The sequence below is a fragment of the Populus euphratica genome, unplaced genomic scaffold, assembly GCF_000495115.2.
Source record: "Populus euphratica unplaced genomic scaffold, PopEup_1.0 scaffold240.1, whole genome shotgun sequence".
NCBI classification, from domain to species: domain Eukaryota; kingdom Viridiplantae; phylum Streptophyta; class Magnoliopsida; order Malpighiales; family Salicaceae; genus Populus; species Populus euphratica.
Window position 1 is genome coordinate 188,392 of NW_011500121.1, and position 18,732 is coordinate 207,123.

At 28.7% G+C, this 18,732-nt stretch overlaps 1 protein-coding gene across 2 annotated transcripts; it reads left to right on the top strand.

Moving 5' to 3' along the window:
* Nucleotides 1-10,581: 10,581 nt before the first annotated feature.
* Nucleotides 10,582-14,632, top strand: LOC105110120 (U-box domain-containing protein kinase family protein). Of its 2 annotated transcripts, XM_011005049.1 has the most exons (9): nucleotides 10,582-10,839; nucleotides 10,935-11,068; nucleotides 11,139-11,254; nucleotides 11,492-11,613; nucleotides 11,697-11,827; nucleotides 11,943-12,032; nucleotides 12,438-12,866; nucleotides 13,348-14,097; nucleotides 14,191-14,632. In XM_011005049.1, exons 1-9 carry the CDS (start codon nucleotides 10,683-10,685, stop codon nucleotides 14,383-14,385), a joined length of 2,124 nt encoding a protein of 707 aa, XP_011003351.1. In that variant the 5' UTR covers nucleotides 10,582-10,682; the 3' UTR covers nucleotides 14,386-14,632. The 2 variants fall into 2 exon arrangements, with proteins under 2 accessions (XP_011003351.1, XP_011003352.1); XM_011005050.1 differs by lacking the exon at nucleotides 10,935-11,068 and having other exon boundaries at nucleotides 10,706-10,839.
* The last annotated feature ends 4,100 nt before the right edge of the window (nucleotides 14,633-18,732 follow it).

The window sequence follows — 18,732 nt, forward strand, 5'->3', positions numbered from 1 at the left end:
TTATAGACTTTAATATTTCAGGATATGAAAGTACATTATAAAGTATGCCTTCAAGTATTAAAGATATAAAATAAAAAATAAATTCATTGCTAAAAATTAGATTTTAAAATGCTTAAGATTTAACTCGATAAGGTAGAAACTTCCTCATAAAGGAAGATCTATCTTGAACCTTTGATGAGATAAACAAATACAAGCATGTATTAGATTAATAATCAATCAACAATGCAACTAACTATATATAAAGTGTAGTAGGGGTGAGGCGTCTTTTTCTTACACAACTAATTCTCTTTCCTAGACTCTCGCAGACCATTAAGTTTTTTAGTAACCATAATATTAGGTGGTGATTCCTGAACCTTTTAATCATAACTTTATAATTAAACCTAGATACCCTTCAATTCTAAGAGGGAGCCTCGCCTTTCAACATCATGTAGGTCACAACAAAACCCATCAATGTCATTAGTTTCCATCTAGGTAAAACAAGTAATCAAATTCTTAACCAACATATATTTTTCATTCCAATAAATGTCAATATCAATATATCCTATTGAAATTGTTAGCTTCTAATTTACCTTGAACAACTAATCAAGTTTGTGTTTTTTTCTTTTCTTTCTCCCTTATTTCTTTCATTTTATATTCATGAATTGCATATTGTAGAAAATAATAGTTAAATTAATTCAAGTGATATAATTGAAAGTATCAAATTGTAATACACCTACTTGTTGCACGTGCCATCCCTACAACCATTCTAGGTTGTGGTATCCCTTGTCAAATAGGATTACTTTATTTGTAAATTTCAAATAGGTCATTTCACATCATCTTTTTTTAAGTTAACACTTTTTAAATTTATCCAAATCATTGATTTCAAACACATTTATTTCATTACAATTATAATTTACAAAGTCAATTTAATCACAGCATACACACATTCAACATTTTTGTTCATATATATATTCAGCTCTTTTTCATCAAAAGTCCATGTTCTTTTTTTATTTATTTCTTTTTCTCTTTTTTTTTATTATTTTATTTTAACCTGCATAATTCACTTCACTTAATACATTTAGACACACATTCCATGTCAATTTAAATTGACGAATTTAATCCCCCTAGCCTAGTGTTGATTAAATCTCACCAAAAGAGAAACATAAGATTTTTCTTTAAAACTTACCATAATTAACATATTATCCAATCATTTTATACTTATTCTAACAAAATTCATAAGAAATTCATCAATTAAATCAAGTTCCTTAAAACTCCTTTTATGATCGACCCAATCTACCCAAATTTCTTAAGTTTTTTCTTTCACTTTATTCCACTTCCTTCATTTCATTTATTTATCCACAATTCATTCATAATCCATTTAGCTCTTAACACTTATATGCATCATGTTTATTTTAATATAAAATTAAATTGTCATTATTCTTCTCATATAAGAACATACAATTTATTCATGCAATTAAAACTCAATTTATCATCCTTTTGCATTTATACATCTTACATAAACACATATTATCATGAATTTTAAACCAAAATCACATTCCTCCTCCTTACCCAAATTTGGCTGGCCTTGTAGTTATAGTTTTCCCTTAGATATATTTCAAATTTTTTCCATAATTCATCTAGTTCATAGCCTTCAATTATTGATCTAACTCATTTCCTTTAAAATCCTCATTTTCTAAACACCCTTTAAAAACCCTAAAATTAAAATTTTTAAGGGTTTTAAGTTCTTCCATTAATTACCACTAATAACTTGAATTAAATAACAAAAATCATCTTATCCAATGAATTTAAATTCAATTTAAGGGTTCTTTATATAATTTCTTCTTCTTTCTCCTTGAGATTTTCTTGCTTCTTTTACTACTCTCCTACTATTCAAATCATCACCCGCTACCTCAAAATCATTTGTGTTATGTTCTTTTTCTTCTGCACATATAATCTCTCTTTAATCTATCTAAATAGACATATAATTGGTTTGAAGTGAGAAGACAAGAAGAAGTTAGTTCTTCTTTTCTAATCTGCTATTAATGGAGCACACACAATCTCTCTTTAATCTATCTAAATGGACATATAATTGGTTTGAAGTGAGAAGATAAGAAGAACTAAGTTCTTCTTTTCTAATCTGCTATTAATGGCCCTAAGAAAAGGCAAAGAGGGTAATTATTTTTTCCTTTTACCCTTACTTAATCCCTAACTTATTCACTTGTTATAGTTTACCTGGTTAATACTATTTTGCAAGGTCTTCTTGAACTCATATTTCCCTGAAATTTTAACTCATGACAGAGCAATACATCTAGAGATTTCTTGTAAAATTTTAGATTGATCCAATAATAAGATCGAGAGATATGTTTAATATTGTAAGACTACATAGTCAGTGATTTTACGCTTAAAAATTTGAATTTTTATGTATTATTTTACTTACTTAAATCACCATGAATTTTTCTTAATTCAATTTGACCTATTTTATTTCTAAAATTAAGTTTTTATATTTTACTAACAAAAAAAAAATTAAGGGTTTATACTAGGAGTCATGCACACCAACTTTTCATGCATACATTATTTTTATAAGCACACACAATATTTTTTATATAAAGTAGGTACTTTTTTCTTGGCCAAACACTACTTGGCATGTTGACATATCTTCTACACCTACTCTCTATAGATAACTAACCAATATATTTACCAATGACAAACATGATACACACCTCAAAGGTTTCACTATACCACTCCACACCACCATGACTAGCTAATGCCTTTTTCCTATACTTATGGATAACATTGATAATCACATCAGTTTCTTTACCAATAATACATATAATATGTCTTTTTCTATATTACAAAAGTTTAAAATTTATGTGTATAAATATACCTAGTCACCATAAAAACCTAGACCCCATTTTTGAACATAAAGAACTATATATAACCATAGAAAGTTAGGTAATTGGAAGCATTAACCATGCATATGTTTAGGTAATTGGAAGCATTAACCATGCATATGTAAGAGACCAAGCCACACAAGTTCTAACCACATAAAAGTCAAAGCATTCATAACAAGAGATGGCTAGGCTATATAATTTCTAGTCAATACATACATAGGTTATGCCTATACATGCAATTCTTACAACTTCATTTTATTTTTCTCTTTTTATACATTATTTTATCCTTATGTATTTATTAATTTAAGCATCGAATAGTCTTTTATTCTTTGATGAACTATTTTTTTAGATAAATGTTTAGCCACCTAGTCAGGCCTATCTATTAAGGTCAACCCATCACTCCATTAACCCTTGAAGTAGCCATAAAAATCCTATTTTTTCTCTTAATTTTTTTCATGACTTCATTAGTAATGTTGTTTGTAGGAAGCTCAATAAAAGTTAGTTTATTCTTTTTTACCCATTTTACTTTTCCATGATTGATGAAACTTAAGGATAAGAGACAACAATTGATCTCCCTACTATAGAAACTTCTACTCCTCTAACTTTTTAACAACTCTTCTATCAAGTACAAATACACAATAATATTGCTCTAACCACATAAGTAAAGCTTTACATATTTTTATTTCATCAATAGAAAATACAACTTACAACTCTATTATATACACAAAATGCATAAAGACAACTTTACTTCCATAAAGGAATATGATAAAATGACGTGCAAAGTGTACATAATACTTTAACTCTTTAAAAAAATCACTCTCGTAATGAAGAGCACTCCTCTATGGATTCTAGCCATATGAATAATTATCTCTACCAATCTTTTTTTAACTCTCACTTACATGCTCCTTGATTAAAAAGAACTAAACGCATAATGAAATTAATGATTATATAACCTTCTAAGAATGAACATTATTCCCACCTAGTAGGAAAATATCTACTCTATCATTGAGTGTTACACACTCACCTCTCCAAATAATATCTATGTGTGAAGGCCAACTCAGATAATTATAACGATCTTACAAATCTTAGAGCATGTTTAACAGTGTAGTTGTAGGTGTTTTTTAAATAACTTTTCGTGCTGAAATGCATGTCAATGATTTTATTTTTATTTTTTAAAATTATTTTTGACATCAGCACATCAAACTGATTCAAAACATAATAAATTTTAGAAAAAAAAAATTGAATTTTTTAGAAACGCTGTTTGCACCGCGTTCCCAAACATGCTCTTAGAGAGCATATCCAAAATGTCAAAAGTATTATATAACTTATAACACAAAAGATATGATAGTGTGTGGTCTTATAGCATTGGACCTGACTCTATCATTGGCCTTCATAATCTAAATGTTAAGCTCATCTCTTATTTCAACATTACCGTTCTAATAAAGAAAAGCATGGTTAAGCTCTTTGCCATCACCAAATAAGAAAATGAAAGCATCATAGTTTATCTCTAAAGATTCGATAAGAAAATGTTAGATGTGAAAAATCTACTTGAACTAATTTTCATTAAGGCTTTTCTTAGTGGACTCTATCATTATTTATTTTAAGAACGCTTATGTTCTCTCTCCAACAAAACTCCTTTCAATGTAAAATAGTCAATATAGAATCATATTCTAGTAGAATAAATATGTTTCACTAGATAGAGACACCCACAATTCCAAATAATTTAATCTCTACATCGCCATCAATTTCCTACCAAGGCATCATCTAAGATGAGCATTTAAGAACGTACTCATGATCACTTGACATTTCTTAAGCCCTTGACTACACCTTTTACCATTACATGTTCTAAAGTTTTCGCTGACATTTAAAAAAAGGGTGTTATGTGATATCTACCTTCAATGAAGAGAGACACAAACATAAGAAATCCCAACAAATTTTGTCACTTTCACCATAACCATTTTCGTGACGTGCAAGGCATTAAATAGTGAAGCTGCCTCTTAGATTGAAAGGGTTTTGGGTTTAATAATAAAATTATGATTTGAGGGAGTCTCCACCTAGTATCATGGTCATTATAAAACTTATTGACTTATAAGAGTCTAGGTAAACAGACAAGTTGTGCAAGGAGAAGACGCATTACTCCTAGTACACTCTACCTAAGGTAAATTGTATTGTTGATTGATTGTTATTCTAAGTCTTTTTTTTTTTTGAACTCATCTAAGGTTCAAGGCATATGTAAAACTTATACCCAAACTTATACCCTGAATATTAATTAAATTAATTAATTTTTATGGTATTTTTGAAATTTTGATCAAATCCTAATGGATAATGATAAACTGGTTTTGATATTTATTTTGTACTTTTAAAAGATGATAAAAATATGATTTGTTTTTAGAAAATATATATGAGAAACTTTTAAAATTTGATTGTATTTATAAAAAGAAAACATATTTATTTGTATTTTTTAACCAAGAAATTTTTTATTTTTTGGATTTTTTAAAACTTTAGGAGAAACTAAGTATTTTTAATACCTGACCAGCATCTTATAGTGTAATTTATAGCCCGATATTAAATAAAATTATCTGAAAAACACTTGGGAAGCCCATTAATAATTGCAAAATTATTTTTGAGACTTTAAAAATTTATTAAAATTAGACTAAGACCATGTTCGACAAAATATTAAACAAAATACATGGCTTGTGCTTTCCCTTCTATTGCGTTTACCAAACAAACTTGAGGACTCAAAAATTACATATTTATGAAAAACTTGCAAAAAAGAAGAAGACAAAAACAACCCAACTAGTTGTATCTGACCCAAAGTTGAGAAACCCAAAATTCATTTTTCATTATGTCAGCAATCCAACAATAAAGGCTTATAACTTTCAAAGGTATAGATTAACTATTTAAAATAAATGGCCAAAATCTTCACCTTTTATCTTATTATAAACTATACTGGAGCATTTTAAATTATCTTGAGCCCATCTTTAAAAACAAATAAAGGACACTAAAACAATTAAAGAATTGTTTGGAAATATTTAAAAATATAATAATAGTTATGATTTAAAAGTGTATTTTTATTTAAAAATTATTTTTTAATTAATATATTAAAATAATTTAAAAATATAAAAAAAATTAAACCAAAATTTAGATTACATGGTTTGGGGACATGGTTTGATTTGTGTTCCTAAACACACCATTAGTATTATAGAATAACATGGTATGTATATTAATTAATTTATTTCTTCATGTTTTAAAATTAGTATTATTAAAATTTGGAAAGATGTAATTTAATTAGTTAAATTTTAGATTTATTTTTTAAAAATTATTAATTTGAATTTTATAAATTTTAAGTTCATTGAAAAATTATATAATTATTACTTTTAAAATCTATAAAATTTATTAAAATACATGCTAGCTCGGTTAGACACCTATATAAATTTTTTTAAAAAATGGTAGGAATAAATTTTATCAAGGGATCATTGGACGCAAATATGAGAATGGGACGAAAGTATTAATAAAAGGGGGTTTGTTTTTTGCGCACACAAAGGAAAACATATACTCGGGTTAAAGATCAAGCAAAATAGACATGAGAGAAATGAAGTAAAGTTATACCTGCAGATCTTACTGTTTAAATGCTTCTCTCCTAGAAAAACTCGCCAGCTAGCAACTGATCCTTCTTCGTAGACTGTTGGTTGATGAAGCTGGTGTTGCTAGTTGAAGATGTTGCTACTAGTGGACCGATTGAAGCGTTATTGGTACCGAAGCTCTGTTGAAGCTCTGTGGATGAAGATAATCTTCTACTTCTGCTCACGGTGGAATCAGCTGCTGGTTGCTGCTGATAAAACATATCCTCTGCTGCTGTTCACGGTGTAGAGGAGATTGATGAGAGGTAGCTCGTTGTTTCTGGCGGTTGCTAAGGAGCTACTGGTTTGCATCTACTCACTGTGGCTGGTGATGGCTGGTGAGTGAGGGTTACATCGCTGCTGACAAGTGACGGGAGAAAAGAGTGGATTTTTTTCTTTAGTTTCTTTTTTTTTTTTTTTTTTTTGTGTCCCTCCCTTCACGGCTGCCATGTCCAAACAAAGTAGGAAGAGCTGGCTTGACAGTTTTTTTATGTTACTTTGCAGCCGATACAAGGTTGCCAAAGGACAAATTCCCCCCCTCATATTGAGGTACAATTGCAGGCTACAAAGGGGCATGTTCAATGTCGCGTTCATGGGTCAGAGGGGCTGCATAGTACGTTTTTGTTTTGTTTAACAAGAGGGGTCTGTGAAAGGATGCCATTTTTTGCTTCTTTTGGGTGGAGGTTGAAGACAGTGAAGAACGGGTTTCAGAATTACATCATTTCTTTTTCTTTTTCTTTTTTCATTAACAAAACAATCGTCTTAAATAAAACATGCCGTTTGGTTTAAATAAAATTTACATTTTAAATTTAAATTAGATTTAATTTAATTTTTTTAATTTTAGTCTTTGAGTTTTTTTAATCAATTCAATTTTATTGTACTTCAATATTTAAGAAGTCAAAAGATGGATTCGATGATCTAACTTTTTGTTTTAATAAGAAAATAAGTTGGAGCAGGTCTTATTAGAAGAGGGATGCATGATTTATAGTTCAAGGCCCTACATCCCAATTTTAAAATCTTGAAGTAATAAACGATTTGAAATCTTGCCTTCATTCGTCTTGTTGTTTTGGTCTTTGTTATTTGTAAGTAATAAACAATTGCCTTTATGGGTTGATGAAAGTCTTATATATATATATATATTTGATTTGTATAATGCATGCAGGTTATGTATTTAATAACTTTGATTTTATAAAAAAAGTTGATGTATAATTTTAGTTATGTACTAGATAATTATATTGTGCTACGCATTAATTTCTTTAATATTAAAAAAAATCAAGTGTTGTTAATATTTTTTAATAAAAAATATTTTAATTATGAAATTAAAATATGATGTATATTGGATGATATCTTTTTAAATATTGATATAACAACATATTAGATAATATTGTTTTTTAAATATTGAGACAATCCAATATTGAATTGACCATAGCTATCTTGTTAAATTTATAATTGAAGTCATGAGGTTCTAATAAACCTATAAAAATAAATAAAAATAATTATGAAGTTTAATTCCTAATCAATCAAATATTAAAACAAAAAAAAACAAAAAAACCACCCAAGTAAACCCAAGTTAAGATTGGAATAATCTTATAAAAAATAAATTAAAAACAATAAAAGCCTAATTTTCAACTATCCTCGTGTTGAAGAAAAAAATTGAAAAATAAATCAATTAAAAAAGTTTGAAAAAATAACTCAAATCAACTATGTCTAACCTATTAAATTTGCAACTTGGGTTATAAGACCGAGATAAATTTATAAAAAAACAAATTTATAAATATCAATTTCCAACAAATCTAATATTGAAGATTAAAATTGAAAAAAAAAATTAAATCCATGAGACCAAGATAACTTCGTAAAAAAACAAATCGAAAAAAATTAAAAAGCTTAATTCTCAAATTACTAATCTTGAGTGCTAAAATTTAAAAAAAAAACTAAATAAAAAATAAGAAGATTGAATTATTTGAGGGTGAAATTAAAAAAAAAATCAAATTATAAAAAGGTCAATATGAAAAACCCAATATCTAAGTCATGAGATCTAATTAACCCCATAAAAAGAAAAAAAAATGAATCCAAATTATAAAAAAAAAATCAATTATAAAAAAAAATGAATAGAGTCAACATGTAAACCCTGCAACTCGAATAATAAGATTAAAATAATTTTATAAAAAAAAATTAAAAAAAATTATAAAGTTCAATTTCCAACCAAACTTAATTTGAAAAGATAAAATAAAAATATCAATTAAAAATAATAACAAAAAAAAACTAGAGTCAACTTAAATTAACCGGTTAAACATGTAATATCAATTATGAAATTGAAATAAATTTATAAAAAGCAAATCGATAAAAATTACAAAACCCCACTTTTAACAAATATAATGTTGAATATTAAAATTGAGGGAAAAAAATTAATTCATAAAACTGATATATAATCCAATAAAAAAAATAGGGAGACATATTTCTCAAAATAAATTTATTATTGAAGAATGAAACTAGAAAAAAAAATTAAAAAAAAATGGGTTGTTGAATGGTAAAATTATAAAAAACACAAAATACTATTACAATATATAGTATTTTGTGAGTTTAACCCCCCACCATTTATTTTTTTTTGTTAAATAGATAAGTAATCATGCTATATTATTACGGGTAAGATTTTAATTATTTTTTAATATAAGAGAAGAGTATACAGGTGTTGGGAGTGTATTTTTTGCTATTATATAAAAAAAAAGCTAATCGAGAAAAATATATAAATTTGCAGTCTAAATTCATATTTTATTATCAATGTATTTTTTAATAAAAAAATTTATTTATTTTTAGATATGTGATTTATTGCATAAAATTAAATCCAATTAAAATAATTTTTTGATAAAATCTTAATGATTTGAAATAAAAAGAAAAAATATGTCTCTTTAATCAAAATCTCTTTCTCTATTCGTGCATTCATTTTTTTTATAACAAAAACATATCTTTTATATGAGAAACATTTTTTTTTAAATAAAACCTTATCATAATTATAATAACAAATTTTAATAAAAACAATCATGTATTGATACTTTTAATGTTAATATATTAAAAAATATAAAAATAAATTTCAGGAAAAAATATATCAAACTATATAATAAAATAGATATTTTATTTGCATTCAATATTTTGGAAAATTATATATATTAGGTTTATATATAATTATTCAAAAAGAAATGCTAATATTTTTTGAAAATAATATCATAATCTATAATTATTTAAATATCATTTTATAAATTTATTTTAAAAAACTTTATTTGTAAAATAAAAATAAAATAAAATAAAAAATTAAAGGTACATTAAAAGAAAGGCCAAACAATCCCTAACTTTTTTAAAAAAATTTATTACAAGGTGAAAAGACAATATACTAGGTGGATAATGTTTCATCCATTTACAACTCTTTCTAGTTACTAGAAAATAAAAGTTTAAGTTTTTGAATTTTAAAAACTTAATTTTTAATATTTTTAAAGACAAAAACTTGAAAAAAATTAATCATGTGTACCTTTAAAAACCCATTTATAACCTAAAAGCACATTATAATCAATTTAAAAGCTTATAATGAAATAAAATAATTTTTTTTACAAGTTTTGATCTATGTTTTTTATATATAATTAAAGATGGAAACCATCTTCATATAATTCTCTTTTTAAAAATAAACAAATAAACACCAAAATCATTATTTTTATATGAAATATGAAATAAATAAATAAAACTTGAGGGATTAAATAGAATTTTTATATGCTTTTATGAAAAAAAGGATTCCCTTTCTTTTTAATGGGAATTTTAATCTTTTATCTCTCAATTTCTTATACAAAAAATTAAACCTATATATTATAATATTGTTATTTATTAAACATCAAAACATTCAAATACACATAAAACATGAAAATATAAAAACATACTATTTATATATGTTCAAACAAAAGTTTTTTTATTTTTTTTCAATTTAAAATTTTTTATATATAATTTTATTATATTTTAATATACTAATATTAAAAAATAAAAATTTTCAAACATAAATTTAAAAAATAATAATGAATAAAGTGGTATATATTTCTTTCAGTTCTGTCGTTTCACGAAAGGAAAAGGAGATAAATAAAGACTCTGATTAAAGCCCGGCGTTGTCTGGTCAACTCTCCAGTCTTTGAATGCAAAAGGCACAATATATTTCTCCATGACGGTGGTGGCGGTCGCCGTGACGGGAAGCGATGGCGTTGGAGGAAGAGGAAGCAGACGGGCGGTTCGATGGGCGGCGGAGAATTTATCGGCGAAGGCAAAGCGTTTGACTTTAGTACATGTCGTGCCTCGGATCACTTGTATACCCAGTCCATGTAAGAATGAATCTCTTATGATTTCCTGTTATTGTTACAGCAAATCAAAGCTTGAGGTACTGTATTGGGTTGTACTGAATTGGATGTTATCACAGGTGGAGGAGATGGTATAGCAATTGAGGAACTTGACGAGAATGTGGTGGCACTGTACTTAGATGAAATGAAAATGAAATTAGAAGATGATATCTTTTTACCATTTAAGAAGTTATGCAAAAGTAGAGTGGAGAAGGTGAAATGGGTTTTGATTTTTTCTTTGTTTTTGATTTTTTTCTTGGGTACTGAATAGTAATGCTTTTCAGGTGGTAACTGTGGTGATAGAAGACGACAATCCTGCATCTGGGCTTTTAAGATACGTGGGTGAGTCTGGGATTGATAGTTTAGTATTGGGGTCTTGTTCATCAAATTGCGTTTTGAGGTATGTTTATTTTCTTGTTTTTGTATTGCATCTAGCTGCTGCATATATATATATATATATTTTAAATGCTGTCAGTTATTTCATGAACCTTACTATATATCTTGACCTTGTGTTTTGTACATGATAATTGTTTGTGTCAACTTTCAATTTCTTTTCCAGACTTTACTGTTTGATTTGAATTATATCATAAACAAATCTGTCACCTCTGCTTCCGTTAATCCCATCACCTTCTCTTAGGAAGCTAAAGGGACCAGGGGTACCCACAACCGTGCTAAAGTGTGCTCCTGAAACGTGTAATGTTCATGTTGTATCTAGACAGAAAATCATCTCAAAATCAGCTACTAGCTCAGCCTCTATCGGTAAGTCACAGCTGTGCTTGTAGTCATTAGGTACTTTTGCTGAGTAAATAGACAAATTTCTGAGCGTTATTCTTCTTCGTTAGATTCCAAAGTTGAAGGAACCTTTGAATCATCGTCAGTGACAAACCTCAGTCAACTAGATCCGCACATGGGTCTGTCAATGACTCTGGATGTGCGAAGCTGCAACTCCCCAGCTTCTAGAGAATCTGACCAGGTGACTTGCTTTCTTTATTAATGTCACATGTTCCTTTGCAGAAATATATCCAAGTGAAAAGGTTCATGATCGAGCATTTTTATTTAAATTTTTTTTCTTTTGCAATCATGTGCAGGCTGAAGTAGAACAGCTACAGCTAGAATTACAAAACACCATTATGATGTACAAAAGAGCTTGTGAAGAGCTTGTTCATACTCAGAACAAGGTTATTCTGATCATTGCATGCAACTTTATATTTCTTCCTACATAACTGACTTTTTAATATGCGGTGGATTTTCTTGTTCTTTTCATGATACTTGAATGAAAAAGCATTGAAGGGAAAGGAAAGTTAATCTTTCACTGGTTTCCCCTTCATGATACTTGAATGAAAAAGCAGTGAAGGGAAAGGAAAGTTAATCTTTCACTGTAATTTTTTTTTTCTTTGATGATATTCAAGAATAAACTCTATGTAAATATACATATGGCATCAATTTTAGAATTCTGAATTTTATGCTCACAAATTCTTCTAATTAAATAAAAATGTTGTGGGGGAGGAAAAATGCGAGGAATGGCTTCTGAAAGGAAGTTATAGCTTTATCTCCAGGACCTCTGTTAATGTTTCTTTTTGTAGGTCCAAGTACTTTCTTTGGAGTGCCTTGAGGAGGAAAATAAAGTGAAAGCTGCCTTAGAAAGAGAAGAAACTTTGAAGAGACTTGCTGCTGAAGAGAAAGCAAGGTATTTGCAAGCCATAGAGGAGGTTGAGGAAGCAAATGATTTGCTTGCTAAAGAAGCTATTGGAAGACAGATAGCAGAGTGTAATGCCCTCAATGAGTCCTTAGAGAAACAGAAAATTGTAGATGCAGTCTTCTTGAATGACAGAAGGTATAAAAGGTACACTAAGGATGAAATAGAGCTAGCAACAGGTTTCTTCTCTGCCAGCAATGTTATTGGTGAAGGAAGTTATGGAAAAGTTTACAAATGCAATCTTGATCATACCCCGGTAGCTGTTAAGGTTTTCTGTCCTGATGCAGTTAACAAAAAACAGGAGTTCTTGAGAGAGGTAACATTATAGTTTTTGTGACTTCAATTTCAATTGGTTTTCCCCATTGGTTTCTGGCTTCTTCCATTACAGTTTTTGTAGCTAGCTTCTGCTGCAGAAATGGAAAATATTCATTTTGAAGAATAGCTGCTTTTATAGATTTGTTCAGGAACTTGCACAGGAATTCAAAATATTCACTTTTTGCACAGGAATTCAAAATATTCACTTTGCTCACAATCCCAAATTATTTGCATAATTGTGGTCCTATACAAAGACTTCGTTTATGAATTTGTCATGAATACCATATTAGATGAACTTTCTTAGATTCCCCCCCTACAATTTTGGAGGGGAAGACATCTTTAGGTGTCTTTGCTTTCAATGGGCATGGCACTTCCAATCAAATGCCAAAATGTGAATTATTGCTAGTGGTGAATATTTCACCAGGTCTCAAATTGTTGCTGCAATCATGGCATAAACATTATTTTCCACTGGTTCTTTGTAGGTTGAAGTTCTCACGCAGTTGCACCACCCACACCTGGTTCTGCTAGTTGGAGCCTGCCCTGATAATGGTTGCCTGGTCTATGAATACTTGGAAAATGGAAGCCTGGAGGAGAGTATTTTCCGCCGAAATGGAAAACAATCTCTTCCATGGTATGTTCGGTTCCGTATAGTTTTTGAAGTAGCTTGTGGGCTTGCATTCTTGCACAACTCAAAGCCAGATCCTATTGTCCATAGGGATCTTAAACCGGGTAATATCTTGTTAGACAGAAATTACGTGAGCAAAATTGGAGATGTTGGGCTGGCTAAACTCATTTCAGATGTTGTGCCAGACAACATGACGGAGTACCGAGATTCTATTCTTGCTGGCACTCTCAACTACATGGATCCTGAGTATCAGAGAACTGGGACTGTCCGACCCAAATCAGATTTATATGCTTTTGGAGTTACAGTTCTCCAAGTGTTAACAGCTTGCCCTCCCGGTGGACTTATATTAACTGTTGAAAATGCTATCATGAATGGCTCATTTACTGACATTTTAGATAAGTCAGTTAAAGATTGGCCACTTGCTGAGACAGAGGAACTGGCAAAAATTGCGCTGAAGTGCTCTAGCCTCAGGTGCAGGGACAGACCAGATCTTGATGCAGAAGTTCTGCCGGTTCTCAGAAGACTTGTTGATGTTGCGGCTGCTAGTGTTGAGGTGGAAAGAGGCAATATTTATGCACCAAGCCACTACTTCTGTCCAATTCTTCAGGTAAGAAGTCATACACATTCAATTATGAAAAGTGCTCTATAATAATATGGGTCTCATTTGTTTCTCTTCGTGAACGGATCTTGCTTAATGCAGGACTTAATGGATGATCCATACATTGCTGCTGATGGTTTCACGTATGAGCACAGAGCAATCAAGGCTTGGCTTGATAGGCACAATATATCGCCAGTGACAAAGTTGAGGTTCCAGCATTCTATCTTAACTCCAAACCACACTTTACGTTCAGCCATACAGGAGTGGAGATCACGTGTGATTATGCAAGTGCCCTAAAGATAATTGGATTATATGTTTACACAACAAAAACTACAAGGCGTCAAAGCTTCCCTTGTTGCTGTGCTTCCATCATGTTGAAATAACAACAAAATTGTGCAGCTGAATTAGATGTAGTTATTGTCGATAGATCAGAAAATTCGACCAAAATTCTTATAGACGAAAAATTTCTTGATTCCTTTTTTTTTTTTTTTTGGTGCGCTGAAGGGTCTATATTATTAGAACTAGTTATTTGACTTGTTATTCATTAGAGTTTGGATCAATAGTTATTTTGAGGAAAAAGATAAATGTGCAGTTATTTTAATATTAAAAAATAATTGTGAATTAAAAAACGTCTCCTTTATTTATTTATTTATTTATTTTTTTGTTAAAAGACAAACAACAGGTCTTAATTCTTTTTATTTATTTTTAAATAAAATAAACGACGTGTCACTTACTAGTTCTAATTTTTCCCATCAGAGAAGTGACTAGAAAGTCGGGCTGGAGTTTTAGGACCTAAAAGGCCTATTTTTAATGTATTTTCATGTAAAACACCAAATAAACACCATAAAAATTAATAAACTAATTTCCAATCTTAAAACACCTCTAAATTAGTTCAAAAACTAAAAATAAAGCCAATTTTTTTTCCTTAAGCCCAATCCAATTTTTTTGACAAGATGTAAGCTCAAAAACTTCTCAACGACTCACTTTGAAATGTTGCAACTAATTACTTTCTCTCTCATATCTTGTTTTTTAATGACTTTCTTTCTGCTTTTAAATTTCAAGGACCAAAACGTATAAAAAATAAAGTTTATGATTTAAAAGTTTAACCCCCAAAATACATAGGTAAAAAATGAAAAAAAAGTTAAACAATTAAGGAAACAAAGTGTACTTTTCCACACATAATGAATAATTAAAAATAAAAGAGGGGCCAATTAAACTTATTAGTCCACAATACATATGGGTCTACATGAAGAGTGAAAGAAACAATAAAACTCCATCTTATTTTAGTTCATAGTGTAATTAACTAGTACACTAAAAGAATTAGGGTAATGTCACTACGTGAAGTGGCTTCCCAATTTATTTTTCCATTAGGTATTTCTTTTGTGCTTAAAATTTCTTTTAATTGAATCATTATATGACCTAATTTTATTAGATAAAGCTTAAGATTGTGATAGAAATATAAATTTAAAAGAGAGAGGACCATGATATAAAACATGAAGAAAACGTTTGCCAATCTTCAATTCGTTAAAAACAGGTTTTCAGTCCACCTATTTTCCTTTATCTTCCAATTTATTCACTTTATTTTTAGATTTTTTTTGTTAAAATAGTTTGTTTTTAGTCCTTATATTTATTAGAAAAGAGAAAAACATACTGAAAAATGATGCAGGAAAGAGAAAGGTTTTAGTTAGCCACATTGTGACAATAAAAAATAATTATCTTAGTGTCAATAAGTCTATTTGAATAGATGATTTCTTTTCATGTGGTTTTTAAATCTTTATATTGCAAAAAAAAAAAAAAGATTGGGTTGAGAGAATTTTTTCCATATTGCAAAAAAAAAAAAAAAAAGATTGGGTTGAGAGAATTTTTTCATCTTTTAATTTAGTATTTTTGGAATGATTCAAGGGTTTTTAAGTTGAAAGATTAGTTTATTGACATGATAAAGATGTTTATTAGGTATTTTTAAATAAAAATATGTTTAAAAAAAAGAATTTCTAGATAAAAAAACCATAGCCTAATATTTTTACAACCTCTTTAATGGTAGAAAATTAGCAAGCAAACAATATCATCTATTTTGTTTATTTATTCAAAAAAAATATAAATGTCATGTTGTTTTTTTTCAAAGAAAAAGGCAATGTGTCCGAGTCTGGTCTTGATGCATGGGGCTTTTTTCCAGTAATCAGTCATATATTAGATTGGTGATTAAGAAGATATGGTTTTTTTTTTAGATTTAAATTTTGAGTTGGGTACCTAGCAAATTTATTAAAATTTTCTGAATGCACTAGATTATTTCGCAGAGTATATCATTAAAAAACCATATTAATTGATAAACAAATTGTTTCAAGAATACCATATAAAAGAAACATTCATGATGTTGAATCCGTTAACAAGTACATTCTCATGCATCTAAATTAGTCATCGAAATTCATAAATTCTTCTTTACTTGATAAATGATAATGATAGTACGAGACTGAAATAATAATAATAATAATAATAATAATAATAATAATAATAATTGTTATGATTCATTTTTGAGTTATTTCTCAAAATTTACCTTTTTTTTCTTTTAAATTAAATAAAAATAATGATAATAGAAAGAAAACTAACGATGTGGAAAAAGTTGGTTGAGAAAGGATTTCAGATGCATAAAATCAAGCTACAATTTTTTTAAAAAATTGAAAGTTTAATTGTACCTTATTATACCAAAAATTGAAAAAATAATGTAGATTCAAGGTCAAATTAAATTATTTTTGAACGAATCTGCATAAAAATTAAGCCTAAGAACATAATTATATTTTTAATGGGCTAATTTGATTTAATTATGGATCAAATTAAAGTTTAATTATATTTAAGAATTAATTTGAATCCAATTGAAGAATTTAATTAGAAATGGATCAAATTAATTTTATAAGGGGTTTAATTAGTGAAAAATTAAGTTTAGGACCTAATTTGGGCTTGATTGAGAATATTGAAATTTTAGGAGACCAAATTTATTTTTTACAACATTAATTGGTTTAAATCAAGGGTTAAAGTTCAAGAAAATCAAAGTTTTAGATTTCATTAAGGGTTAAATTGAAAAAATTCACAACCAATGATCATTTTGGAAAAAGCGCCAAACTTTAGGAACCTAATTATTGAAATCAGAGGTGAAATTGAAGAAAATTTAAAGTTTAATGGTCAATCAAGGGTCAAATTGTATAAATTTAAGACTAAGGACTAATATGAAGAAGGCATTGAGATTCGAGGCTAATATTGAAATTCAGCGGGGGTAAAAATTGTATTAAATAAAAAATTTGAGGTTAATTAGGGGTGACATTGAAAGAAATCAAAAGCTAAATGATCAAATTAAACTTTGGCCAAAACCTTTAATTTAAGATCCAACACAACGCTATTTTTGAATGGTAAATAAAAAAAAGACTAGAAAACGCGTTATCTGTTTATTATTCATTCCTTCTGTCTTTTCGCTCAAAAACGTTGCTCGATGACTACTTTTTAGGTGCATTTACTACTTCATCTCTTAATCAAACTGAACAAACTATAAATCACCATAATGACTTAACATTGTAGTACTTTAAAGTAGGTTTTGCTAGTTAAATGTCCTTAGAGCCACTGCAACGACACTCCAAAATAGCTAACTCGATCAATCTTTAGCAGTCAATTTTTTCAAGTTATGATAACAACTTTGAACTAATTGCTGGGATCCTCCTGGTTTGGATCAACAACTAAGATTTGATACTAGTAAAAAAAACATGTTTCTCTTCCATCTCCTGTAAATAAGGTTAAATTTCATGATTGAGCATTAAGAAAACTAAGGTCAAAGCTAGAAAAAAACCAACCTTTTTCCTCTTCTTTTGCCATGTCTTCGCTGCCAACACCACCACCAACAATATATCAGCCTTCCCAGTCACTTCAAGCTAGCCACCCTCTATATTAGATAACCTTCTTTTCCTCCCTATTTTGCAAAACCATCATTTTGCATGCAAAAATAAAAGCCATATAATTAACATGGCTATTAGGCTAGGTCAACAATCATATGGGTTATGGGATGGACCTGTTTCAGCCCGACCTATATAGTTAAGCTAGGTCCAATCCACTAACCCCCCGTTTAAAAACAAAAAAGATCTGTTAGGCTACTAATTAGCCCTTCTTGACTTAGTTAAGTTAGATTCGTTTTCTACCTAGTTAGGATGGCTAGCCTGAGTTTAGCCTAATTTATATTTATTATTATTATTATTATATTAAAAAATAAACTGATTTTTTTCAAAAATCTTTTAAAAAATTGAGATTTTCTCGCATGTTTCTCTACTAATTTTACATAATATCAAGCTATTTATTTACACTATAAAATACACTAAAATACAGATCATATATTAAAATACAGGTTTTCTTCAAAACTTTTCTTAAAAAAATTCATAATTTTTTTTAGATAATCAGTAGCTTACCAAACTCTCAAAGAACATAATTTTTTTAATAGCCATAACTAGTTAACCATAAGTGGCGAAAAGAATTTTCAACACCATTCAAGAGGCAAATCTGTTATCACTCAACGTCCTACTCGCGCCCCAAAACATCAACAACAATAATAATACCGAATACTGCAAGCGGGTTTCTTAATTGTAAAATTCATATTTGCATCATCGAAGTCCA

What these genes read in the sequence shown, in the direction of transcription:
- LOC105110120 (XM_011005049.1), top strand. Translation starts at nt 10,683, where the DNA reads ATGACGGTGGTGGCGGTCGCCGTGACGGGAAGCGATGGCGTTGGAGGA. An exon ending in TACTAGCTCAGCCTCTATCG is followed by an intron (nt 11,614 to 11,696) that starts GTAAGTCACAGC and finishes CTTCTTCGTTAG; the next exon opens with ATTCCAAAGTTGAAGGAACC. An exon ending in AACAGGAGTTCTTGAGAGAG is followed by an intron (nt 12,867 to 13,347) that starts GTAACATTATAG and finishes GGTTCTTTGTAG; the next exon opens with GTTGAAGTTCTCACGCAGTT.